Source organism: Hakea prostrata, chromosome 3 (genome assembly GCF_041222555.1).
Source record: "Hakea prostrata isolate BN-2017 chromosome 3, UWA_Hpros_2, whole genome shotgun sequence".
NCBI classification, from domain to species: Eukaryota; Viridiplantae; Streptophyta; class Magnoliopsida; order Proteales; family Proteaceae; genus Hakea; species Hakea prostrata.
The window spans coordinates 22,178,080-22,206,059 of NC_142602.1; the positions used below are offsets into that span (position 1 = coordinate 22,178,080).

Sequence of the window (27,980 nt, forward strand, 5' to 3'; positions counted from 1 at the left end):
CTGAATTGTTTATTCAATCCAACTTGTCCGTTTATAAAGAGATGGGGGCTTTAAATAGCCTTACACTTGGAGGGAAAAGACTTAAACTTTTGAAACCTAACTTGACTCAACTAGGGGATTCTTTATAGAATATGATCCCCTTTACAACTCAATAAATAATAACCACAAAAAAAAAAAGGGAAAAACAATTAGTAAAAATAACAAGTAATTATCCAAAGGAATCTCACTTTTAAACTGATTCCAATTGGGACTCCATCACTGACTAGGAATCTCAATACTAACTCCATTAAAAAAATAAAACTAGATATGGACTAACAACACATACAAAAAATTACTGGACAAATTAAAAACAACAAAAAGTGAGAAAATGACCAAACTACCCTTGGTAGGGTTCTGCCAGCCTACTTGGTGCGCAAATGGGCTTGGGTCTTGGGCCTCATTTGCTGGTTCAGCCAGGTGGGGTGGGCTTGCTTACATCAAGGATCCAGGAGTGAGCCTAGATTTAGGACATTACCTCAATCAACCAAACCCTAGATCCTGGTTCACATCAATATGACATCCCCTTTGAATGAGCTCCACATGATTACAAGGTGAAGGATTCACCATAAATAGAATACCTTGTGGCAGAACTTCTTTCAGTTCTTTATAGTGATAATTGTTCCATCATTTTCCACTTGTTCTGGGGGAAGTCAATCATCTGAACAATGCTCATTCTCTTTTAATATTATGACCTTTTAAGAGATCATCAACATGGACCTAGAGCTATCCCTTGATTGTAAATTACATGAACTTTAACCGCTGCATACAACAAATGAATTTTTTATCTAGACCATTTACTTATCAGACAATAAAAGTTTATATGTGAAGGTAGCAATTTCCATAACATCATGATGATTGCAGAGGTCTTTGTCACCAAAACATTAATAGAAGAGAAAGCTTCTATCGTTCTACCTCCACGGATTTTTATTTGCGGCAGCAGCTGCCTGCTGCTGCCGACGGTTCTCAACGTGCCACATCATTAGTATTTGATCAGACGGTTGAAATTCAACTAGTGAAAAGTTATCTGTAAATATTGATTTTTGTTTTTGTATTTGAAGGGCTTAGATTTTATTAATTTACAAAAAAATCCCTCATTTACCCAACAGCCGAAACCCTATCTCATTCTCACCGACGCCATTTGGGAGCACCGGCCATCATTGGCTAATTCGCCGATCATCGCACCGGAGATCCTGCTGCTCCTTCCGCCTCCGACGATAACATTACGGCGCTGCTCGAAAACCACGGATGCAAAACATTTGCTTCGCTCATCCAAAGCTCTGGAGTTGTCAAGGTTTATCAGTCAGCCATGGCTAAGGGTTTAACCTCGTTTGCACCGTCGGATGAGTAGTTTGAAGACCACCAAGACTCCAATCAGCACTCTTGCAACCAACGGCGCCGGAAAGTATGACCTCACGGTGAAAACAGCTGGAGATTCTGTGACCTTGGACACCGGTGTGGATTCCTCGAGAGTTGCTGACACGGTGATTGATAACACTCCGGTATGCATTTTCACCGTCGACAATATTTTTCTTCTGACCGATCGGTTTGGGAAGGCGCCTTCTCCGGCACCATCGCTAGCGCCTGTTTCTTCTCCATCTCCCACCCCCGCAACATCTCCAACCCCAGCTCCGGCAGCCGTTGAAGCACCAGGTCCATCTGCAGTATCACCACCCATGACGGCGACATCCTCTCCGGTAAGTTCTCCAGGAGAAGCACCGGCGGCGGAGGCAGAGAACAGTATAGCAGGTTTTCTGGAGCTGCAGATTTGGGATCACCTGGATTGTGAAAAACCCTAGTCACAGTATCTCAGTTTTTGTTGCCTGGGCATTTTTATTGTAAGAAATTATCACTGGCGTGCTGAGCCTCTTTGTGTTCTTGAAGAAGAACGGTTTGTTTGAGCATGTCCGTGTTCTTGAAGGGGGAGGGCTCGTCTCCGGCGACGACGGAAAACACACGCTGTCGATGAGGAAGGAGCGATGAGATGAGGGACTTCTTTGTAAATTTATAAAATTTAAGCCTTTAAAATACAAAACAAAAATTAATATTTACAGATGAGTTTTCACTAGTTGAATTTCAACCGTTTGATCAAGTATTAATGATGTGGCACTATGAGGACCGTCGGCAGCAGCTGCCGCAAATAAAAATCCCTACCTCCACTGACAATTGCTATCCTCTTTGAAAACAATCCCAAGTAAAGGTTTGCTAGAAGCAGATCCTTCTCCCACTTATTTTTAATATTAGAAATGTGGTAATAACCAATAATGTAGTGAAAACCAGATAAAGGACTTGTACATATGCATAGAACATTCAAATCAACTAGAGCTAGTCATCCAATGTGAACTTTCTGCCTGGCCATCGCTTGCAGCTTCAAAATAAAGTTTTCTTTTTAATGGCTAATTCTCTATGGAAAAACTGGCATAGAAAAGGACAGTTTCCTTCATAATATTAAACAAATGACAATGGAAATGCAATGCATTCTTTGCTACCTTCCAAACATATATGATCATGTAGATAGATGTATAGATATATAGGTAGAAGGACCATGACTACCAATAGAATCTTCTAATGTGATTGATTTTAATGTCATTAACTGCAAGTTTTACAGCTTTGGAAAGTGCAAGACACGAAAATGTTTCTCCTGTAATTCTCAGAGATGGTAAACAAGTAACTATGGGAAGTTACAAGGGCATCAATTCAACAAAGCATTTTACCTTGGGATCCCGAAGATAATGAACAATTTCCTCAAGCTCAGCTTTAGCCTCATCAACACCCTTTACATCATTAAATTTTGTGCTAGATTCCATGCTGGGCTGCACTTCTTCATTTAGTCCAAGACCTGGAGACAGAAAATATCAAAGAGGAACTCTTCATCCATTAACAATGATGATAGTACATCTCAACCACCGTGCAGAAATTGCACGTACAGATCATGAAAACTGCTAATACCTTTACTGATCCCTCTATCCTCTATGAGCGCTCCGACTCCTGAAATTAGGAGAAATGCTAAAGCAATAGTGCGAAATGTACGCCACAACTGGTCTTTGAAACTCCCACTTTCCGATGCTACCATATGAATTGGTGCTCCGGCGGTACCAAGTATACCATCTTTCGTAGGCCTTCCCACATTCCTGAAAGCTGAAAGGCCACCCAAACTCTCTTCTTCTTGTAGTGCACTAGAAGTCCCTGTAATTCCTGCATGCAGTTCCGGCTAACTATTTCCATAAAAAATTTCAAGAAAAACCAGAAACAAGAACACACAAAGTCAAGATGAACAAAACTTCCAATCTTTACTCAAAAGCAACCACGTATCCCAACCAAATAGGATCCGCTACACAGATCATGAAAAATGCAACTGAAAGATGCAAGCAAGAGAAAAGAGGATAGCTTAAGGAAAAATTCAGATCAACAACATGGATCATTGCCCTCTAATAGGTCTCATCAGAGGCCATACTTGAAATAAGACCCAATATGCATTCTTCACCACCTCACCTGCGGTCATTTCAGGCCAGTCCCCAACTCTTTAGGTCCTTTGGATTAGAGTCAAGGGCATTCGTAGGTACCTCAGATGTCACTGATGTAAACATAGATTTAGGGCTAAGGGAATTTCCCTAAATCTAAGGGCTGCCCAGGATTTCCAGGAAAGAGAACTAACTTTCTAGGCTACGTGGGGAGGGTTTTAGCACCTCAAACCTCATTGTACACAATTTCAAGATCTGATTTTATCAAGGAGAGGCTGAAACTTAGGATTTAAGGGTTTGTATGTTTTAAGGCTTCTAGGGTTATAGAATTATTCAAGGGTTCAGTTAGGCTAGAACTAACTCTGATTTTGTTGTTTTACAATTTCAGAATTAATCCTTTAAGCCTATGGTTCAAGCTAGGTTTCTTACTTGGCTTAGGACCCTTCGTTAGGGCTTGGTTCGATTGAGTTGAAATTAGGATGGTCACTAAGGTTAGGGGGATGATGTACCTAAAGTTTGGGTCAGATCTAACAGTAAGATTGTTGTAGATCTGACTTTAAATTTTAGGACTAAGAAAAAGTCCAAAAATTCCAGAAAATTTCTGGAAAATAAAAGAAGTATGTGGATGGTGAGGAGAATCTTGTGGGTGGTCTAGCAAAAGAGGGAGGGGCTTATGAAGCTGCGATGGGGTTGGGAGGGACTGGACTAATTTGGGATTGATTTTGAGCTGTCGTTTGGTGGTTGTAGTTGATGGAAACTTGCTGGAAATTGCAGAACAGAATTCAAAAGCTTGAATAAACTTGCTGGAAACTTGAATGATGCTGAATATTTGAAGATCTTCTAAAATCCGCCAAGGTCCCCTCAAAACAAGAAGCCGAGTCCTTGATAACTTTTCATTCAATCCAAAACTGAAAATTACATAGACTACTTGGCTATTTATAGCCTTTACATTCTTCAAAACCAAAATCAAACTCTATTCCTGACTGACTGTAACTTAGGTCCCTAATCTAACTAGGAAACTGTATCCAGATAAGAAACCGCTAGACACATTAATTGGGACTCTTAAATCAAATTAGAATCCCAATAAAGGACAAAAACTCAAAGACAAATCCTAATCAAAAGAAAACCCTTAAAAGATAGGAACCCTCCAAAAATATAGGAAAGAGTCTTATCTTACCCACAACTCAGATAAGAATTTAAAATGGACTATAACTCACAAAATACTAACCCAAATAAAAATAGATCCATAGCCCTTGGATCGAGAGGATTCCAACTAGACCCATACTGAACCCTAAAAGGGCATGAAAATGACCAAAATACCCCTGGGGTACTTGGCCAGCTCTGGATTGGGATTTTTGGGCCTAGGTGTTGGGCCCAATTATGGGGGGTCAACCTTGGTCACATCAGGCATTCTTCAAGATAGTAGCTGATCATCGCAATTCCAACATCAGCTCTAATTCATTAGTTCCTCACTTTATCTTCCTAGTTTTTCCACAAATCTGCGTCAAGTCTTCATCACAACAGCACAAAGTTTCACTATATGACACCTGTTTAAAACCCAACATTCTACCCCATATATCATAGTTGGTTGGACAACAGTCCTATAGAACCTCCCCATATGCTTCAAAAGAATGTTTCAGTCGCATAATAACCCAGCCACACCTCTCCACTTCATGTATTCACTTTGATTCTTTGTGAAACAACATTAACTATTTCACCTTCTCCGCTTATTATAGACCATAGATATCTAAAATTGTCACTTGGCTATCTCTTTCTTCAATTTTCACCAAGTGATTACTTGTTATATTATGGCTAAAGTTACACAACATATATTGTGTCTTGATATACTAATCTTAAAGCAACCTGTTCCAAGGTTAATCTCCACATCTCTAAATCAGCATGAATCTATGCTTTTGTCTCATCCACCAAAAAAGATAAATAGCTAAAAGCACAAACTATGCTACATCATCTCGGATGTTCGTGGTTAACCCGACCAAGAAACGAGGAAAAAAATATCATCCTTGTTATGTGCAAAAAAAAAGGAGCTTGGGGCTGAATGTTAGTCTAACCCATCCGTAACTGGGAATTTATTCCCATGGCCTCCAACAGATCTCACACTGCTCACCACATCCTCATACATATCCTTAATTACGTCTATAAAGTTACTGGAAACCCTCTCTTCACCAGAACGTGCCAGATTAAATTTCTAGGGACTATTTCATAAGCAATAAAGACCATGTGTGGTGTTTTAATGAGTAAAGCAATTAACTGATTCAATCAGGTTCTATCTTCCTCCATTTATGAAGTTCACAAATATATTCATCCCATTTCCTCCCAATGTCTCATTCCTTACCAATACTCTACCATCCTACCTGGTCAAAATCTCTACTCTTCCTTTCTCTAACTCTAGGTATTTTATAATTTTATTAAATAGCTTTTCCCCTTACCATATATTTAGATTAACATAGAGTTCTTCATATTTCCTCACCCTAGCCATCCCCACCATTTTCTTATCTTTATTTTGGCCTCATTGTACCTGTTTTCATCCTTTATTTCTCTTTGTAACTTGCCATGTCTTAGAACTCTCTTTCTTGGTCTAGGTGATTGCTTGGGTATCCTTGGATCCTGATGCCTACCCTTTGCTTCCCATAGAACTTCTTTGGCAGTCTCTTAATACAGACCATCATGAATCATGATGTTTCAGATCACATTAGTGTCTACTTCAAATCCCCACTTTCCTTGTTTACACACATTTCACCAGTGTGTTGAGGGACTCCCTTTTTAGTCCCCAGACTCTCCACCCTCTTATCTTAGAGACATTAATTTATTCCTCCTGCACTTCTGTGCTCTGAGGCACAAACCCAAAACCACCAGTCTAATAAACCCATAATACAAAATACAGGAATAACAATCAAATAAAAGATTAGCTAAGCTTTAACAGTACAGCAATAAGATGATTTCCCATATAAGCAAATGATAAGGAAAACATATCACATCATAAGGATTACTAAATAAATAAGGATAACACATAATAGGACAACTCAAACAGTATCAATAAGCAAACATATTATTCTCAGCAAATTTGCACCACAAACATGAGCACTGTTTCTATAAGCAAACAGTCTGCAATAGATTCACATCAGTTAAGTACTTCTCAGAATTTCCAATAATGATGTTTCTTTAATTTAAGATATTATCTGCCTTTTCATATGCTGATCTAGGCTGTTTCCCAGTGTACCTTCATTTCTGTATAAATCATTCAAACTTTGAAGTGGTATTCCGATATCAACCTTCAAGAATATTGATGTAGAAACCGGTCACAAAACAGTCTGGTCTCATTTATGGACCCAACCAAGCAATAGAAGACTCAAACTAGAGCTTTGTGGCACAAACAGTAAATATTTTGAAGTTTATCAGATAATGGCTGAATTATGAATGGAGCAAATTACACACACACACCCTTAGTTTGCAAACAATTATGTTTACACCCCTTGAAATTCATTCTATTACATTGACACCCCTTATGTTTCAAATTATATATCAAGCATACCCCTACTGTTAGTATAAGATGGTTAAGTGATGAGTCAGCCTCTACAATATTTTCAAAAATCCCATATTGCCCATCTTTATCTAGAAAAAAGAAAGACAACCAAAGAATTCCCCAGACCAGCAGTGGTTGATCTCAGCAGAAAGCAGTTCGAAGATGGCCAAACCGGCATAGCTGACTAGAACATTCAGAACGGATCCACTCTTCATCTTGTCCTCAGGCTCAGATGTAATATGCAAATCTGGAAGGACCCTCACCAGAAAGACAAGTAGAGAGCTCTGACAGCATCGACAACATTAAGGGTTAAGGCCAAGAACCAAGACAAGGAAGGCATTACACCAGATGAGCAACTTTTGATCTTTGCCAATAAACAGCTTGAGGATTGCCTTGCCCTGACAAGTCTTAATCGAATCTCTCATTCTCATTCTCATTTCTCTGAAATTCTAGGATCCCTTTCATTCTCTTTTCCATTTTCTTTTGGTAATGTTTAGTCCTCATCTTCACAGAAAATCACTATCCGAATACTCAACCACCTATTTATTTCAAATTACACCAACCCTAGTCATGGATGAAATTCGTTATGATAGTTAATACAAATCCAAACTCTTGCTGGGCATGCTGCAGATCATACCTGTAAAGGATCAAATTCAGCTCGAATACACCAGTATCCAAATCCGAATTCGATTAGCAAAACCATTATCCGTATCCGAATCCGATGGAAATTTAAAGAAGGCATCCGAATCCAAATCTGAAACTTTACCGGATTCCCGATAATAATCCGATCTGATAAAGTATCTGATTATTGATTGGTGATTGTCCTTTTTTTTATTTATTTCCAATTACTGATATACCGTTTTCCGAATCCAATTATCAGCCCTTTTTCAGAGAAAAAGAATGTTTAAGACTTTACTCTAACTGGATAATTTCTGATTTCTAATTATCCGATTACCGATTACCAGTTTCCGAATCCGATTATCATCCCTTTTCATAGAAAAAAATGTTGAATACTTTACTATATCCAGATATTATCCAAATCCGAATCCGGTTGCTTATCAGACGGATACAGATATTTTCCAATAAGAAAATTTCTGGATACGGACACACTTAAATGAATACAAATGCAAATTCCGAGGCAGATTTTGGATATCCATTTACAGGTCTAAGCTGGAGAATAACCATGAACAAATGAAATATTGTAACAATGAATTTACTTGGGATTCACGGACCCAAAAAGAATTTCCAAAAATATCTTCTTCTTTTTTCTCTCTTTTTTTTTTTTTTTTTTTTTTTTGGGGGGGGGGGAAGGGGGCTTTTTTGTTCGGCTATCCATTTTGTTTGTCCTTCCAATCATGCCTAAATTTCTTAAGAAATTACACTCAATCCCCCATATTTTTCTTGCCCTAACAAGATTGAATTTAACCCCTTCAAAGAATCCAAATGTCAAATTCCCAGAATTGTCTCACAGATCATTCACAAAATGACATAGCTAAGTACAATAGTTCTCTTTAGTCAAGAAAGGAATGTGGAATTGCAACTGTAATGCTATTTCAGAGGCCAAAACCACCCATTCCTAAGTCTCAGGGTTTCTGTTTTAAGCAAGTCCGTGGAGTCATACTGAAGAGATGCAGTTTAAGTTTTCTGGCTTTTGGGTTTTCATTGTGCTCAGTTACAGGTCTTAATAGAAGAAGATGAGAAGGAGGACAAGGAGAGGCATTGAGGTTTGAAACTCTAAACACAGGCATATGCATCCAGAAGGAGTCTACTCTCCACTTGGCGCTTCGTTTGAGGGGAGGAGTGTAGATCTTCATGAAAACCCTTACCGGCAACGGCAAGTCCATAACACTAGAGGATGAGAGACCGGACAGCATTGATAATGTTAGGGCCAAGATCTAGGACAAGGAGGGTATTCCTCCTGACCAAGAGAGGCTCATCTTCGCGGGAAAAGCAGCTTGATGATGAGCGCTCGTTGGTAGACTACAACATCCAGAAGGAATCAACCCTTCACTTGGTGATGCAACTAAGGGGAGGTATGCAGGTAGTGTGAAAACACTGATGAGCAAGACCGTTAGCGAAGTGGAGACCTCCGATACGAATGAAGCCAGGCATAGCAGATGTTACCAGAGCAAATATCTAAAGCTAAAGGTTAGGTGAGGGGGGGAAACTTAATACAAAGATTCAGTAAGCATAAATATGTCTTTTTATAATTAAAACTAACTGTGTTAAGCACAGGGGAACATTCAAGGTTTAATAAGGAATGAAAGAATAAATTATATGAAAGGGTTTTGATTACTGAAAAGCGATAGACTTGAACACAAAAAGCAGAGGAGAATAAAAGAGGTAAATAGTGGTGTTGTCCATGTGTCCAGGTGACTCAAGGTGCTAGAGGGGGCCTATACACAAAGCAACGCCAACGAGGCATCCAAGGCAGGAAAAAACCAAGGCGACGTCTTAAAAACTATGGCACCTGAAAACATCATGGAAAAATGCAGACAAAATAAGGAAATAAACAATTGGCAAGGAAGAACCCAGATTCGTCTTCAACCTTTTGGGTTCCAAACCAGGAGCCAGAAGTCCAGCAACTGCAGGAAGGAATAACTCACACCCAACAAATCCTTTGATGAGCCTGAAATTTCAGGCAGGAAATTAATTCACCTGACAACTCTAACCCATTGATTCCAGCTAGACTTAGTTCTGCTGTCAACTGTTAATTAAAATCATGGACTGGTGGTAACACCACCAGCAAGTTGCAGTTATACAAACAATAAACTAAAAAAGGGCTTTTCAACTTTGGTCATAAAGATTTGAATCCCTGAAACAAGGGCACTGCCACGGTTAGAGACCTCACAAGATATCTCATTTTGTTGATCCAATATGAGATTAAACATGAAACTGAGGAAATCATAAAACTAGACCGATATCTCAGTTCAACCAAAATCTCCAACCACAGGTATATAATTCCTTCAACTTGATCGAGAAAACAGATCTGAGCAAGATTTCGACTCTCTTGCCTTCTTTTTGCCCCATTTTTTTGCCAGATTTTTGGCCTTTATAACCATGCCTATCTTATCATGTGAACTTACTAAATTAGACATTATTGATGATGAAGATGAAAATGTGTGATGTAGAATATATCATACTTGTTTGAGTTTGAACCTTAATGTATTCATAATATTGAGTAAATCATGTGTACAATAGGTTTTATAAGTCTACATCTTCACTTCTTCAACATCAACATAGTGATTTCAAACTTACAGTCAAACTGGTACTTACATTTACAATTTTTTTCATCAAATGGGAGGTATTTTCCCTCTAACTTGCCAAGACCTCACGAGATATCAGTTTTTTGGCCCCACAAGATGGCCACTGAGACCAAGTTCTTGAACCACGGGTACTAATAGCACTGATGGAACAGAGTAGACTAGAAGAAAGAAGAATAGAGATCTGACAACATATCAATAACTATAACAACTTAAAATTCCTTCTTTCAAAAAACTGCAACTCTCTTTGGATAAAATCTAATATTTCAAGAGGGAAACAATAGTCCTAATGAGACACTAAAACTCCTTAAAAGAAACACTAAATCAAACTCCACCACTACCTAGTCTATTGAAAACTAAAAACAACAATACATCCAAATAATAAATCCACATCTAGATCTAAATAAATAAAAACTTTAATATCCTAGTCCACCAAAACTTATTTGAACCTAGTTGATCTCCATCTGGGCTCCCCAATGGGCTTGGATCAGATACCCTCTACAAATACTGACCAAGAATCTATGATATACACACACACACAAGCACTCAAGTAGCCATCCTGTCATTAGATAAACAAACCACAAGTTAAAATAAAAGAGCAAATTACATATAGACCCCCTAGATTTGCAATCAATTACATCTACTGCCCCTGGAAAAAAAAATAACTAACGACTGCACCCCTACTGTTAAGGATTAAAGTTAAATGATGACATCATCACTAAACAAATATTTGAAATACCAATTTTACCGTTGTTTAATTATTTTTCAACACCAATTTTACCCTCATCCCTCTATTCTATTCCCCCTCATCTATCCATTCTCATTCTTCGGCTCCTAACGGGCCAACGGCCCAGATCTAGTGCGCAATTGACATCCCAACCGAATCTCATCGATTCCAGTCAATTCGGATCAAAATATTCTAATTATGACAAAGGTCTGGTCAGAATGGTAGGGAACCCTAGATTCCCATTAAGTCTCCTTTTTCTTTCTCTTTTTTTTTTTTTGGAGGGGGGTGTTCATCATCAAACCAGTCATTGTGACTGGGGGCCCACAGGCTTGGGAGAAGGGGGGAATGTGTGGTAGTGACGGAGATTCAAACCCATGACCTCCCCGGACTTTCTACCTCTACATAGGAGGCTATTACCACTATGCTAGAAGCACATCCACAATTCCCATTAAGTCGACCCAGTAAAAAAACATAATGGCCCAATTTGAGAAAAACCCATTACAGAACAGCAAGAGGCAGACGACGGCCTAATATTGAGAAGCTTCACAAACTCTGGAGCACAATATCAGGAAACAAAGGAATAGAGAACAAAAAGCTTCGGCATTCTTGTCATAGCTGCGAAAGACAAACCTTAAGAGTAGCCATTCGAAGAAACGAATGCAATTTTCCGGTACTCCTCTAAGGACAAACAGGTCCACAGCCAATCAAAGAAGAAAAGGCAAATTTTGGCACTCACAATGAAGGTGCAAGGACAATTCCTAAAAAACCAAGATTCACTCCATCAAAACCTGGAAAATCTCAAATTTCTTCCTTTTCAAGTCTAAGACCATCTTATTCTTGAGTAGATATCATCAGATTACTGTTTAACCATCAACAACCCCAATCACAAAGCCTTCAATAAAGTTGAATATTAAATATATGATCCTAAACAAGGAGGAGAGAAGCTGTGGGAGGGATCGAAACTCACTGCCTCTGGAATCATGAAGAACTGAAGTTGCAGAGTTGCAGCACTGCAGTCAAATCTTCCATTCAAACAGTTGATGGCCTTCTGGTCTCTCAATATCTGGATTAGTCTCCTAGAAAGTGAAGAATGAACAGTGGATGGAGTATGAAAGAATTGAAGTAGAGCACTATAACCATAATGCAGTAGCCAGAAAAACAGAGGCTGTACTTATGCAATAGGGACCAGCTGGATCAGAAAGAATTGAGGTAGAGCACTATAACCATAATGCAGTAGCCAAAAAAACAGAGGCTGTACTTATGCAATAGGGACCAGTTGGATCAACTTCCTCGTTTCTACTAGCATGGTTCTAGTAGGAAATTGTTTTTGAATATCTGTTTCACTGTCATGTGCAGACCTATCAGCGTGATGGTGGCTGATTACAGGTGGAGGAGGTGATTACAGAGGAATAATGGACCAAAATGGGTCACAGGATCGTGATGGAAGTGGGCCACTTTTAATTTGATACTACATGGGTCGGTAACAGTGAAATTGTAACACTAATATTGGCAAGAGTTTATCTTAAGGGAGCAAAAAAAACTTTTCCACCAAAGTTCCATTTGTCGAAACCTGGACAACATCTAACAAGAGAATCGAAAAATAACCGGTCATGGTGAGACCAGTGCTGCCGGAGCCGAGCAAGGAGAAGGCCAAAGAACGAGTGTGGAGAGACAAGAGAAAATAGAATAGAGGGATGAAGGTAAAATTGGTACTGTAAAAAATATTTAAATGACGGTAAAATCGGCATTTCAAATATTTGTTTAGTGATGATATCATCATTTAACTTTAATCCTTCACAATAGGGGTGTGTTTGTACTTTGTAATTGATCTTTTTCAGGGGTAGTAGAATGTAATTAAATGCAAATCCAGGCAGTATATATGTAATTTGCTCAAAATAAAAATATCAACAAGCTACAAGTCCCTCTATTTTGCTAAGAAAGGTCAAAATGTTAAACCGTTAATCTTCAATAAGATATGAAATTCTTACAACAAAGAATGGAAAAGTTCCTAACCCACCTCTCTGCAATGTCTTGAGCAATTCACTTTCATCCAGCCTATCAACTTTAACCAATGCTTTAACATATTCACGAAGTGCGGATGGATTGGAATGAAGTGAAGGTTGACTTTCAAATAGTCTTATCACACCTTCTGGATCATTCCGGCGGTAGAGCTCTTTAAGGAGTGCGATGTCAGTTGCTCCATCTCCATCACGTGCTCTCCAAACTAAACTGCCAACTTGGCTTGACAGACACCTTTGTTGCACATCCAAAAGCCTACTCTCTGCAGAAAAAAGGAAAAGATATGATAAACAAGTAGTCAAGAACCATCTCCTAACATAAAGCCCAAGCAACAGCTGCAAATATTCATGGACTGTTTCATACAGTTAAAGAGTGATGAATATCTCAACCTGACAATTTACAAGTAGCGAACTGGTTACATTGCTTTATAACTTACGCAAGGACATCATTACTTGCCAAAGACGAGATGCTATGTTGTTAAGAAGATTAGTAGAAAGGAGGGAGGGAAACCCACATCTCCATAAGTCCTGACCACAAACTGAACCACCTTGAGAAGTTCAGACCTGATTACAGCTGAAACAACAAATGTAACAAGGAAACTGGAAAGAGCAAACCTCATTCCTAAAGTCTTAATATCTAATTCTTAAATTATATAAAATAAACCAAGGTGCCTCTTCAAGCATATAGCAAGAGATCATTGACCCAAATGGTGCAACTTTCTGGAATATATATGCAGGCCATTAATCAATACAAAAATATGATATAATCAACACAGGAGCTGGAGGGACAGCAGGAATAAATCAAAAGGAGAAAAAAGAGGATATAATAGAAGGAAGCAAAAGAGCTTAAGTAAGGCAAGAATCAGAGAAGCCAAAAGAACAACAAAGGACAAGGCAGAGAATCACAGCTGAGAGGATTGTGCAAAGGCTAGCCAACAAAAATGCCAACATAAACACCAGTTACCAGACAGTATGACACACTTAAGATTTCATTAGAGATCTATCTGACTGCTCCTAGGTTTGGTTAAAGAACCCAAAATCTTCCAAAAATGTAAGTTCAGGGAAAGATTATGCGCCTGAGCTAGGGAAAAGTTTAATGATAAGTGCAAGGCCAACAGAAGAAAGGATGTCATGGCAAATGCAGTGAAGCACCAAATAACTTTAGGTTCTTTCAATGTCTAGAAATAGTAAAAGAGATCCAGTAACCGCTTATAGCCAAAAAGAAATGCAAACTGAGCCATCCTTTTCTGTGCTGTTGTAAAAATTCATTTTCCCAAACAGTCCAGCACCAGTCAGCTCAAAAATCTTATCTCTCCAACTCCTTACCTAAAAGATCCCAGCCCCATCACTTAAATTTCTAAGGGGCAATGCAGCGCAGCTCAGCACAATAATACACAATGACCCAGTATGCACTATAATTTCTGGACAAATGACCAATAATTTGCCTCCAATATCACCCAGATACTCCAAATCGAAACTAAAACAGGACCAATCATTCCACTTCTACTATTTTTTGCACTGAATACATGGATGCTGCATTTGTGCCATATTTAGATGAACAATTCTGTATAAAACCTTCAACACCCCCCCCCAAACCACACACACACACCAAAAAAAAAAACTGTATAAAGCCCAGAGAAAGTTTCACCAGGAATCCTTGCAAGAAGACAACCCGTCACTGAAGTGATGGAAACATCAGCCCTCCTTAAAAATAACTTCACGTTTTGTCACCTTAGAAGAGAACTTGATCAAGTCACAATCACCACATATTCGAAGTCTATTCACCACTCTGATTGTCATACTTGAAGGTAGGTAGAATGTCCCAATAAGTTGCTTCTTATTGTGCCCATACACCATCTGCTTCTCATGGTTTCTGTTAGTTTGCAGATCTCTAGCCCTGAACTTCTCAGCTCCTCCTGCGTGACCTTCTCCCTCGTCATGTCCTCTGCAGGCCCTCCTCTCCCCACTCCTCCCGACCATCCTCCCTCCTCTTCTACTGCCCTTGCCCCTAACCCTCCTCCCCAAAAGCTTGGAACTCCCTCTTCTTCTTCCCTCCCCCTATCCATTCCGCCTCTGACTACAATCTCTCCCCCCCCCCCCCATCTTCTATTGACCCTGTCCCAGTTGTCCGATGTCCCTCCACATCAACTGAAGCCGGCATCTATCGTTGGCCATATGTCATCATTGGCCAATTCTTAGGTCCAAACCTCCCCTTGGTATCATCAAAGTGTCTCTCTCAAAACAGTGGAAATCTCAAGGATTAATGGAAACCTTTGTGAGGGCTTTGGTATTCTTCAATTCAAGCTAGCTTCCCCTGTTTGCAAATTTAGAGTCCTTGAGGGCTCGTGTTGGTTTGTAGGGAAATCCCTATGTTTGTCAATCCTTGGGAGCCTTCAATGCCTCTCCGCAAGGTCAATTCCAACTCAATTCCCTCATGTATCAATCTCCCTGGCCTCCCCTTGGAATTTTGGAACCATGAATGCCTCAACCGTATCAGCTTTGCTATTGGACGTCCATTGCAATCTAAACTGAAGACCCTCAACATGGAATGCCTACACTCGCATCTGTGTAAGAGTTTATGCCTTTAAATCACTTCCTCCATTTATCTCCCTTGAAGATGACAAAGGCTTCCATCATGTCCAAGTCATAGTGTACGATTGGATCCGAGCAAGGTGTGACATCTGCTTGTTTGTCAGTCATGAGCATCTACTTGTGTCTCTACCCTGAATTCATCAACTTCTATTTCTGAAAATTCAATTCACTCTCTTGAAGATCACATGTCTCTAGAAGTTCTTGCCGCCACTGCCCCAATAACTCTTCTCAATGCCCAGGAAAAAGTCACTATCGAAGTCACCACCACTACAACTCCGGTTGTCCCCTCAATAGCAAGAATCTACCAGAAGAATAAAAGAAGCAGAAGGCCCATTCTCCTAATGGTTATGCTCCTCTAGGCTCACAAACCTCTGACGACTCTGCAAACTTGCCACTTACTGTTGCCCCTATTGGCTCACCTCAGGTTATCGCTCTCACCACAACTCCTGGTGATCCCTCCATTTCTACCTCTCGATCGCAAAAGGTAACTGACTCTCAAATCCCTGACACTTGAGCATACTTTCCCTCACCCTGATAACCTTGTCCTAGCCTCGTCTGATGACCACCTACAACTTTCCCTTTTCCACAAACTCTTACTCCTTGCAACAATGGTTCTTTGAATCCCAAACAAGCCTCACCAGAACCTCTTTCGTCTTTATCTCCTTCCCAGGCAAAGCTCACTTTTTCAAACCCCAATTTACCCTCTCACCTACTACAACATGGTAGGGCCCACCTCCACCTGTTTTCCTAGCCACTTGTTTACGATTACTGGCAATGGGCCCTGATACTGCCCCTTATTTACAACCCATGGGCCTCAACCTCCACTCACTAATGCGCCAACTTCATCTTTTTTATCTCGTACATCATCCCAACTCAAATCCCCCTAATGACTCATCAGGTCCTTTAAACCATTCGGCTAGCCCTTTAAATCCGTGCAAGCCCTTTAGCACTCCTTATCTATAACCTAATTGGACCCAACCCATTCCCCTGGTCCATATACCCCTTGTTCTAGCTCCTCCATTGATACTAACATATTTGAGACCCCTTCCCCTTGGGTCCCCCCTTGTCTGAGGCTTCCCTCCATTGATCCTAACATATTTGAGACCCCTTACCCCTTGGGTTCCTCACTTGCACTCCCCTCTTGTGTGAGGCTCCCCCCCCCCCCTTTTACATAAAGATTGGCTGGATATTCCAACCCCTATTATTGAAGCACCCACCCATAGCAGCCATAATGTCTGATATCCTCAATTGAAATGTTAGGGGGCTCTATTGCTAAACAAGCCGATGTCAAAAATACCCTTCGTGAGTTGAATGCCTCTTCTTGTGCCCTCCTTGAGACCTATGTCCATAGTCATAATCCCCGTCGAATTGCCCACTCTACTGCCCCCTCTTGGTCTTTTCTCTCTAATACTAATCTCTCTCCTAACAGCCAAATTTGGGTTTTGTGGGACCCAGGTCAAATTCTAGGTCACCCACTTGGCTCCCTCCCCTCAATTCATGCATTTCCGCCTCCCCCTCCCCCCCCCCCCCATCCTCCTCTCCATTATCCAAGCTTCAAATGTGCTTCCGATCATGCCCACCTATGGGATGACTTGTGCTCTAACTCTCCTCCACCGTGGGCCGCCCTTGGGGTATTGGTGGCAACTTTGACATTGTCTACTTCTCACTTGAGCGGGCTGGAGGTTGCCCCCCGAATCTTACGGCAGTTGACGCCTTCAACTCTTACATTAAGGATACCAGTCTAATTGACCTCCATTGGTCTAATCACCTTCTTAAGCGGCATAATCACAAGATTGGGTCTGACCATATTGCTTCCAAGCTTGATTGCTTTTTAGCCACTGAGTATTGGCTCTCTTGCTTCCCAACCTCCCATTCCTCCTTTTCCTACCCAAGTCTCTCGGACCATTCTTGTCTCCTTCACATTCAAAACACTCTCTTCCTTCAGCCCTAAACCCTTCAAAATCTTCCATGTGGACTATTAACTCCTCCTTTCTTCCCACAATTAAAGAAGTATGGGATAAGTTTGTCCATTGTCGCTCCCTCCCCCTCATTGCCTTTGCTCATAAGCTTCGAAACACTAAGGAAGCCCTTTTCTCTTAGAATTCCTCCACTTTCAGTAATATCTCCTCCAAGGTCTTCTTATGTCGCTTCGACCTCTTGAGGGTCCAATTCCTTCTCTACAGGGACCCTCTTAACCCTTCCTTGGTGGAGGATGAAGTCTCTCTTGCCTCATAACTATGCTCCCTTGCCTCCCAAGAGGAGAGCTTCCTCCGCGAAAAATTTACAATCAAGCGGCTTGAGCTTAGGGATTTTAATACTGCCTACTTTCATCGTTCCCTAACAGCTCGCCTTCAACTCCATTCCCTTCCTGCTAGTAATAGCTGCCAGGTTTCCAATCCTCTTAGTATCAAGGCAAAAGTGGTTTCCTTCTTCTCTAGCCTCTTCTCTCCTCCCTCTCTCCCCCACTCGCTCCCCTCTACCTTCTTCCCCTCTCAACAAAATTTGTTGACCCTTCCTCCATAACCAAGAGGCTTGGTCCATTCCCTCCTTCAAGAAGATCCTCTCCGCTATTCGTTTCCATAAAGCCAATCGTAGCCCCAGGCCTAAATGGCTTCAATATGGGCTTCTTCCTTGCTGCTTTGAATTTCATTGAAGAGGACCTTGTCTGGGTTGTCCAAAGTTTCTTCTTTAATCCTTCCCAGCTCTCTTCCATCAACCAAACCTTTCTCTGTCTTGTCCTTAAAAAGCCTGAGGCTTTTTCCCTCTCGAATTCCCATCCCATATGCCTTTGTAATCTCCTTTACAAATTCATCTCTAAAATCCTAGCGTATAGGCTAAAGATTGTCATGCCCTCATTTGCGAGCGCAAGTCAATCCGCTTTCATCTTCGGCTATAGTATTGCGAATAATCTCCTTCTCTGTGCGGAGATTGTCAGAGGGTTCGATAGGGCTACCCACTCCTCGGCTACCCTTCTAAAATTAGACCTCCACAAAGCCTTTGACTCTATTCACAAGGACTTTATCAATAAAGTTCTCTTGGCTATGGGTTTCCCACCCTCCTTTGTCTCGTAGATTGAAGTTTGCATCTCCATCCTCACTTCTCCATTACCACTAATGATACTCCCACAGGATACTTCCCTCCTTGTGTCGGCATCCACCAAGGTTGTCTCTTTTCCCCTTTCTTATTCTCCCTAGCTTTGGAGGTCCTTTCTCACGTTCTCCAATCTAAAACGAATCAACCTCTCATCTCCCTCATCCCTAAGTGCATATCCCTTAAGCTCTCCCACCTTGCCTTTGTTGATGACCTCATAATCTTCTCTAAAGCCCACTACTCATCCATCTCCTCCATTCTTTTGGACCTCTCCCTCTTCGAGTCCTTATCCAATCTTCGAGGAATCCTTGACAAATCTACCCTCTTTCTTTCGGGTATTTCCGATTTGGTTCTCACCACCATCCAGCAGCTCACTGGCTTTAAGCTGGGATCCTTCCCTATGGTCTATCTCAGCCTCCCTCTTATTCCTAATAGACTCACCAACCACCATTGTACCCCCATGCTTGATCACATCAGCAAAAAGCTCTAACTCTGAAAAGGCAAGCTCCTCTCTTTCACTATTAGAGTGGTGTTCATCCGTTCAGTCCTTCAATCTTCAGTCTTTATTCATGCGGCACCTTCTCCATTCCCAAAGCCATCATCCATGCAATGGAATCCTCTTTTGTGCCTTCCTCTAGAAGGGCCAAGAGTCCTCTCGCTTCCTTCACCCCATTAGTTGGTCAGATACTTGTTGCCCAAAATCTAAAGGGGGCTTGGGGATTCGCCACATCCAAGAAGTCAATGTGGCTTGCCTCCTGAAACTAATCTGGAAGATTGCCTCCAAACATGATTCTATTTGGGTTAATTGGGTTTCCTCCTATGTCCCCAAATCTGACTCGATCTGGATTGGTCCTATTCCGGCCAACCCCACTTGGCTCTGGAGGAAGCTCCTCCTTAGACCGCGTGCCCTTTTCGCCATCTCCACCCAAACCTCCATTGGCTCTTCACCTCCTTTTGGCTCAACCGTGGCATCTGATGGGTATATTCTTCACCCTTATGGTCCCTCACACAATTTATGAGTCCCACGCCCCTAAAACTTCCCACTTTCCGCTTTCATCACCAATGGTTCTTGGTCCCCTTCCCGCACGCAGTCTCACACAAGTCTGGGCTTCCTCCCTCCCCTTTTGGACACCCCTCGTGACCACACCGTTTGGCTCCCCTTAGCCTCCAAATCCTTTGCCACTTCCTCGGCCTAGAACCTGTTTCATTCCCCCTCCCTCCATGTCCCTTGGGCCTCCTTGATTTAGTTTAAAGGGCACATCCCTCACCACTCCTTCATCCTTTGGCGAGTCGTTAACCCTTGCCCTCTATACCCAGTCTTTTCTCATCAGCCGCAAGTATTGGGCAACCCTAGTTGTATCCTTTGTTGAAATGGTTTAGAGGACCTTCAATCACCTTTTATTCACTTACCCCTTTTCCTGCCTCCTTAGGGAGAAATCTTGCTTCCATTTGGTCCCGTTCGAGGCGATCCTTTGGCATTGCTCGAGATTGGTCTTGGGTTTTGAAAAACTTTTCAAGCTCCTCTATCTGTGACCAAGTAGGAAGCTAGTCTTTAGTGCCACTATCCACCACCTGTGGTGGGAGCATAACCTTAGGAGATGGACTTCCAAATCTCGATCTCTGGACACGATTTGGAATGCCATTGCTTTGATGTTTCTACCAAGCCCCTTTCCATCATCCACCCCCGGATGTTGATACCCCAACGAACAGGCTTGTCTCTTGGGGTTTTAGCTCTTCCTTCGACCTCCCTCTTTTTGCCCCCCCAAAACCCACCCGCATACATTCTCTTTTCTTTGCTGGTTTTAATACAGTTATTTATTCATCCAAAAAAAAATTGACTCTCCTCATCAACAAGCAATTCCCAACTGTCATATACATAGCCCCTTTAAACCCCAGTCCTTAATGATTTCAAATACTTCATCCAAACCTGATTGGGACGGTATTCCCAACCGAGAATAAACAAACGTTACAAACCTCCTGCACATAAATCCAGCTTTGACCTGGGCTTTTCTTTAACCCTTTTGACCTCTTCAGACACCTCTGTCTTTTTGTATATCCTGCATTAGTTCAAGAACGAACCTCAAACACATCTACCGTGTTTCATTGTCATCATCTTCCCAATCTCGCATGCCTTTTGAAATTGACCACCCCAACCAAAAAGATCAACCACAGAAGCATAATGCTACATTTTTCGAGGAAGCTTGAACATCCTGATCATTGACTAGATGTCACGTCAAATTGCCAAACAAACAAAAAGTTATTCCATAGAATCACTCCAGCTCTAATCATCTCAGCTCTAAAGCATCCTTCCTCAAGGCAAGCATTCCATAACCCATGATCCTTGTGTTCCAAGAGATCAATTCTCTACCTTCAATCCAATCAAACAAAATGCCCCTCTTTAAGACTCCAGACTTCATGTATATATTGACTAGTCTATTTCTTATCGAAAAATGTTTTTTATCCATCAAGCTCTATTGACATTGGAGTGGATTGCCAATCCGAGATGCAGTGCTGCTACCTCTGCACACAACAACAACAACAACAACAACAATAAGCCCTGTCCCAACTAAATGGGGTCGGCTACATGGATTCTTGCCCTCTAATCAATTCTGTTCGAGGCCATGCTAGATTCAAGGCCTAAGCTATGCATATCCTTTCTCATCACTTCTCTAAGGTTATCTTAGGTCTACCCCTAGCTCTTCTAATTCCTTCAATATGGATTATATCACTTCTCCGAACAAGAGCATTCATAGGTCTCCGTTGAACGTGGCCGTGCCACCTCAAACGACTTTCTCTAAGCTTATCACTTATGGGAGCAACTCCCAAACCAACTCTAATATGGTCGTTTCTTATCTTATCCATCCTAGTTTTGCCACTCATCCATCTTAGCATCCTCATTTCTGCTACACTAAGTTTATCAATATGAATCTTTTTAACAGCCCAACACTCTGCACCGTACATCATAGCTGGTCGAACAACGGTCCTATAAATTTTTCCTTTAAGCTTTTGGGAATACGCCGATCACATAAGACCCCGGACACACCCCTCCACTTCATCCACCCTATTTTAATTCTTTGGGAAACCTCATCCTCTAAATCACCTCTTTTACTTATGATTGAACCTAGGTACCTAAAACAATCACTCTGAGGAATCTCTTTATCGTCAAGTATCACCACCTCATCATCTGCCCGATCATGACTAAAGTTACAAACTAGATATTCTGTCTTCGATCTACTAAGTTTAAAGCCTTTTGATTCCAAAGCTATTCTCCATGATTCTAATTTGGTATTAATCCCCACTTGGGTCTCATCAATCAACAAAATATCATCCGCAAAAAGCATACACCAGGGGACCTCATCTTGAATGTCTTTGGTTAATTCATCCATTACCAATGCAAATAGATATGGGCTTAAAGTTGACCCTTGATGTAGCCCAACTGTTATCGGGAATTCATTACTTTGTCCCCCCACTGTTCTAACACTAGTCACCGAACCATCATAGATATCCTTAACTATATCTACATATTTACTTGCAACATTTATTTTCTCTAGTACTTGCCAAATTAACGCTCTAGGGACTCTATCATAAGCTTTTTCTAGGCCAATAAATACCATATGAAGGTCTTTCCTACATTCTCTATACCTTTCTATAAATCTCCTAATTAAGTAAATAGCCTCCATTGTAGATCTTCCCGGCATAAACCCAAATTGGTTCTCCGTAATTGTAGTTAAGTGTCTCAAACGGGTTTCAATTATTCTCTCCCATAATTTCATCATATGGCTCATCAATTTAATGCCTCTATAGTTATTACAACTTTGAATATCTCCTTTATTTTTGTAAATTGGAACCACAACACTTCTCCTCCAATCACCTGGCATTTTCCCTATGTTCATAATCTTATTAAACAACTTAGTCAACCAAACTAGTCCATGGGTTCCTAAGCTCTTCCATACTTCAATTGGGATTTCATCAGGACCTTGTGTCTTGCCGAGTTTCATCCTCCTTAAAGCTTCTTTTACTTCGGACATCGAAATTTTACGTATATAAGGTTGGACACCGGTGCCTTGGTGAAAAGTGTAACCGTCCGAAACATAAGTGCTTAAAGAATGCTCATTTAGTAAACTAGAGAAATAGGTTTCCCATCTTTTCTTAATATCCTCCTCACAAACTAATACTTTACCATCTCCATTTTTAATACATCTAACATGTTGCTACCTCTTCACACACTGATAAGATATTGGCAACCGTGATTGAATTGGTCTTCGCACAAAGATACTCATTTGACAAAAGAATCCCATTCATTCATCAGCCGTTTGAAGAAAATCCCCCCATTCAATGCCCTCCATTCTCCAAGTTACCGCATCAGCTCTTATCAACTGTTCTTTGGAATTCTCCAGCTGCAAAAAATGCTAGAAGCCTCTTCTCACATAAACCAGCTTCAGGAAAGGAGAAAAATTTATACACTCCAACTCACCAAGTCCTTGATTTTTATATCCAGAAACATCTTTGCAACCCCAGTATTTCCACGTTTACCATAAAAATAGATAAGGTTATGTTCTTCACGGTCAACTTTCAAAATTACCCCCAAATCCATGAACACCATCATTCTCATTAAGATCATCAAACCTCCACAAACAGATGAAAACACCCCAGCAGCTTCTGCAGTAGCACCATTAGCTCACGTTCTCCTATCAGCTAATATCACTAAAACTTCCCTCTGTCTCCCACACCAGGCATGGGCTGACAATAGTGATGTTCATGCCACAAGATTAGGTTTCACTTTCAACCCTTCTTGTCCCATCATTCAAGATACCTCAAGAGCACCATCATGATCAACAATCATAATTGAGAGGAGAAATCTGAAAACATTGTATTCCAATTTCCAAGAAGTAAAACTATTGTGAAGCATTCTATTGAACAACTGCATGCACAGTCCATCTGCCCAATCTTCGCATACATAACAATCAATTCATTTGACATAAAGATGAAAATGGTCACCCAACAGAACAACATGAACGTGTACGATCATGCACAACATAGGGTTCCCGTGGAAGCACAAGATCTTACAACTAAAGGAAAGTAGGAAAGTAAACCCATCACCAGAAGTTCCCATGTGACACATTTGAGAGAAAAGTCTTAGGGACTCCTCCGAGTGTCCATGAGAGAATTTTGCTCTCAAGATGGAAATCCATAGTAACATTTTTTATCAGCACTTACAGGTATGCTAGACAAAAACTATTTTGGCATCATTGAGAAGCCAAAATTGCCCTAAAACAATACAATTCTTGCAACCAGAAATGTCAATTAACATGAATATTCCTCCGTGGATGATTTGTGAACGAATACTCCAACTGCCGTATACTGCAGAAGGATTGGACCAGACCAGATGAGACAATTTCATTGTTGTTGAAAACGCTTTGGTCTGTTTGGTATGTCGTTAAGAATAACTATGACCAGATTCATTGTACATAGGCTTAGGCCTGTAAATGTATGATGATTTCAACTGCTGCACACTGCTGGAGTATTTGATCAAATGAGACAATTTTGTTCTTGTTGTTGAGAAGAATTCGTCTGTTTGATTAACTTTTTAACTATTTGGGCTTAGACTTGTGATTGTGTAATGACTCAGCCCTACCCACCATACCTTAATTGTAACTGTTATTCTCAATAAAATAAGAGCAGTCTCTAATCTCTATCATCTCTGACAAGCCAAATCATTCTCACTGTTACTCAACTTTGTGTCAGAGTACACAATTCATTTTTGGGAATTTTTCACAGCCATCAAACCACCACCACCACCGACACTTCATGATTCAGCATGATTGACTGTTGTGTCAATGCACCTGGGACCATGATAACCACCCAAACATTATGATTACTCCAGATCATTCAAGGGGCACCACTGCCACGGACCCAGTGGACCCTTTTTCTCTCACACAAGGGTTCTGCCTTCCACTATGCCCTGTCACCACCTGCTGGCCCTTCTATCACCTGCCTTGCCCTCGGTCAACCTTTCTAGGCTACCACTGCTTGCTAGCGTTCCACCAGCTTGCCCTTGGCTATCGCTTTCTGCCAACGTCCATTGGGGTATCGCCTGCAACTATCGGCCCTCCTGTGCCTTGCTTTGGTTCTGCCAGCACATTTATGCGTCTTGCAGATCTTTTATTGGCCTCTCAAAGGGTTTAGCATGACAATTTTGCCCATTCTGTGGGCATATTTGCTGCCTTGCCAACTGCTTCTGAAGACCCTATGAGGCTTTACTATGAAAGGTTGCATTCCTTATTGACAATGATTCAGTTCAACATGATCGAACTAAGCACAATGAACTAGACCTGCCATGTCATTAAGGAGATGCTTGAAGAAGGCTTGTTCTGCATCTTAGTTTGAGTGCATGGTTTTGAAGCCCAACTCGCACAACCAATAAATTGAGTTGGATTGAGATCTCGTTGAGTTGGGTCCTTTTTTTTTCTTTTTCTTTTTTTTTTTTTTTTTTTTTTGGGGGGGGGGTGTCACCAAGCATGAATGGGGAGCATGAAATAATAATAAAATTCCGTAGATACACCAGGATGTTACAAGATACCAAGACATTACTGAGATATTCAGGACACTAACTTGTATGCCATCTTGCTTTCAATCTGATCTGCATACCTTTTGTTGCAAACTGAAAGCAATTGGCAGACATATTTACCAAGGGTTTGGCTTCTAAGCCATTCTATCTTCGTATTTGAGTTGAGCAAGGATATCTATGCACCAACTTGAGGGAAACATTGAGGTTAACTATGTCCAAATTCATTATATGAAGACTAAGGCTATGGTCGTCTTATGCCATAGCCCTAGCCACCATACGTTATTTGTAACTGATATTCTCAATATAAATAGCCGTCATCTATGACATGTCAAATTATTTCAAATTATTCTTTCACAACTTTTACCAAATTCTATATAAAAACTGAAGGAGATCTAACATATTCATATATTTCAATCTCAGAATCAACACAGAATGTGAATATGCTGTGTTTGAAGCAGTATCTTAGACTACAACCCTACATTATATGCATGCACAGCATCTATATAAGTCAGCAAATAAACTGCAGCAATGCTGGATCAGGTCAAAGCCTTCATAGTTGACTCTAATAGACTTGATTAGGATGCATCTTCAAAGCATCGCAGGAGAACGCCTTTTCTTCTACTCTGTGTGATTATTGCTTCTGATAAGTGTATCAAGTTTACTGAAAGACATATTCCATGTGGAACTGCATGCTATTATCCGTTTCCCCAATTTTGGTATAAGGTTCTTATGATTTTCAATATATATAATAGAAAAACTGTACACCCTTTTTGTAGATAGAGTTCAAAGCATAACAAAGAAATGAATTGACATGGAAGCTCCATCCAGATTAAAGGTCAAGTGAATCGAGGACATTTTCAAACATAGCATGAGCAGTTGAGACTTGTACCCATAATCTAAATAAAATAAGTACATGTCTACAAATAAAGCAACAATATTACACCAAAGATAGCTGTTCTACTTTCAAAAGCAGAAGGATTTAATATGGTAAATACCTACCAATAAATAATATCTTATATATATATATATATATATTGCCAGGCATATCCTGTGAAGAGCAAAGAATGGATAATTTACAATACACGGTGGCATAACCTAAATGATATAATGCTCCACTACCTGTGAATTTCTGCACTAGAGGAGGTTGAGCATAGAAATCCTTAAATTGTCTCAACTGTGAATGCTGTCTTGAGACCTGTGCAGTAAAACAGGGTATTGTGAAATAACAGAATACATCTAAAAAAAGGATGTTGAACTAAGAAGAAGCAACAAAATACATCCACAAATCAGAATAAAGTAATTACACAGAAAATAAGGGCCAAAAAGAAAAGGTTAGCCCACTTCAATTATGGAAGCAAATAACTAGTATGGGAAGATTTGCTAGACAGTCAAAGTATTTATGGTATTTGCTCTCAATTCAGGAAATCTTTCAATTAAGAAATTCAATTTCAATACACTACAGTCCTAGACAGTTTCCAAGCCTTATCTCCATTTTACATTCCTCGAGGCAACAAGGACACCTCAGTTTCCAATTCCCTTGACTCTTATGGTTATCAAGATTCTGACATGTTTATCACTTCCATCTGTCTGCCAAAACCAACAATTATGTTTTCTGTAGAGCCTATTCCATTCCGACGCAGGAATTGATGTTCTTCTTCTTGTTAACCAACTTGAATACGTAACTGAAAATTTCTCAACAATCAACACTACTCTGTTTGAAGAATGGAAAGGACCTTTCCAACAGGGCTTTTCAATACCAACCGTACTACGCGGAACGCACATTCTTACTATCAACACAATGACGACAAACTTGCTAATGCTCGACTAGCTGAACTTTCTAGGTTAGGAAAAACTAATGATCGGTAAAAATTCAAACCTTAAAGTGGGATGTATACGAAACCAATACATCGTTATTTTTATATTTTATTTTTATTTTGTTTTTTTTGGTAGAAGATGGATTTCACGCATCATTCAAGCTCTAGGATCAGGCAAGTAGCAGAAACTGACATTCAAACATCAAGATTTTTCTTGGGCACCAAAACCTCCAATGGTTTAATTCCAATTGATTGCAAGAATCTCGAAACAACAGTGACACCCTTTCTTCGACAATGCAAAGGAACAAAAAAATTACAAGAAATTTAACAAAAGAAGGGATTTCGAATAGAAAGAGAAACATCCGCCGAAACCCAAACAAATTAAGAGAAAAAAAAAAAAACAAATAACCTATTCTTAAAACTGAAAACGTAATCAGATAAGATCAAACCTGCGTAAGAAGTCGCCTCCAGGCCATCTTCCTGTTACTTTTAATTGAAGCTGGAAGATGAATTTTGCACTGGTACTAAGCGCGAATGTTGCGTCTTTAACCTGCAAAAGGAGACGTAGTAGCACTTGCGCTTAGCAGGTTTCTGGGCCGTCCCACCCCCTTCCTCCGGACCAGAGAGGCATGAACGCATCCTGGGTCTAGAAGCTTTTAAGTTTTAACTCATGCCATTTTCTTTTTTCGAACAAAATTTCTATTTTTTCACAACAAAATAACAGAAAATCATTTTTATTTTATTTTATTTATTTTATTGGATTGGATAAGATGCTGCTGCTCCCAGATGTCGGTGACGTTGTGTGAATGTGTGATACGAAGTATCGTAGCGTGGACTTTGGGATGTCACCGCGAAATCAAAAGACAAAAA

General features: G+C 40.5%; 1 protein-coding gene and 1 pseudogene across 1 annotated transcript in view; one reads left to right on the plus strand and one right to left on the minus strand.

Moving 5' to 3' along the window:
* The window catches only part of LOC149021601 (ATP-dependent zinc metalloprotease FTSH 5, mitochondrial-like), a 38,540-nt gene extending 10,764 nt beyond the window's left edge, over positions 1 to 27,776 (minus strand). Inside the window, exons 1-5 of the mRNA XM_089149829.1 lie at positions 27,560 to 27,776; positions 26,416 to 26,491; positions 13,046 to 13,309; positions 2,986 to 3,231; positions 2,751 to 2,875 (exon numbers count right to left, since the gene is read on the minus strand). Of these exons, the coding sequence (XP_089005955.1) occupies positions 2,751 to 2,875; positions 2,986 to 3,231; positions 13,046 to 13,309; positions 26,416 to 26,491; positions 27,560 to 27,586 (738 nt within the window). The 5' untranslated portion in view covers positions 27,587 to 27,776. The remainder of the gene's footprint in view (positions 1 to 2,750; positions 2,876 to 2,985; positions 3,232 to 13,045; positions 13,310 to 26,415; positions 26,492 to 27,559) is intronic.
* Positions 1,205 to 1,878, plus strand: LOC149021602 (fasciclin-like arabinogalactan protein 10 pseudogene; annotated as a pseudogene).
* Positions 27,777 to 27,980: the final 204 nt, after the last annotated feature.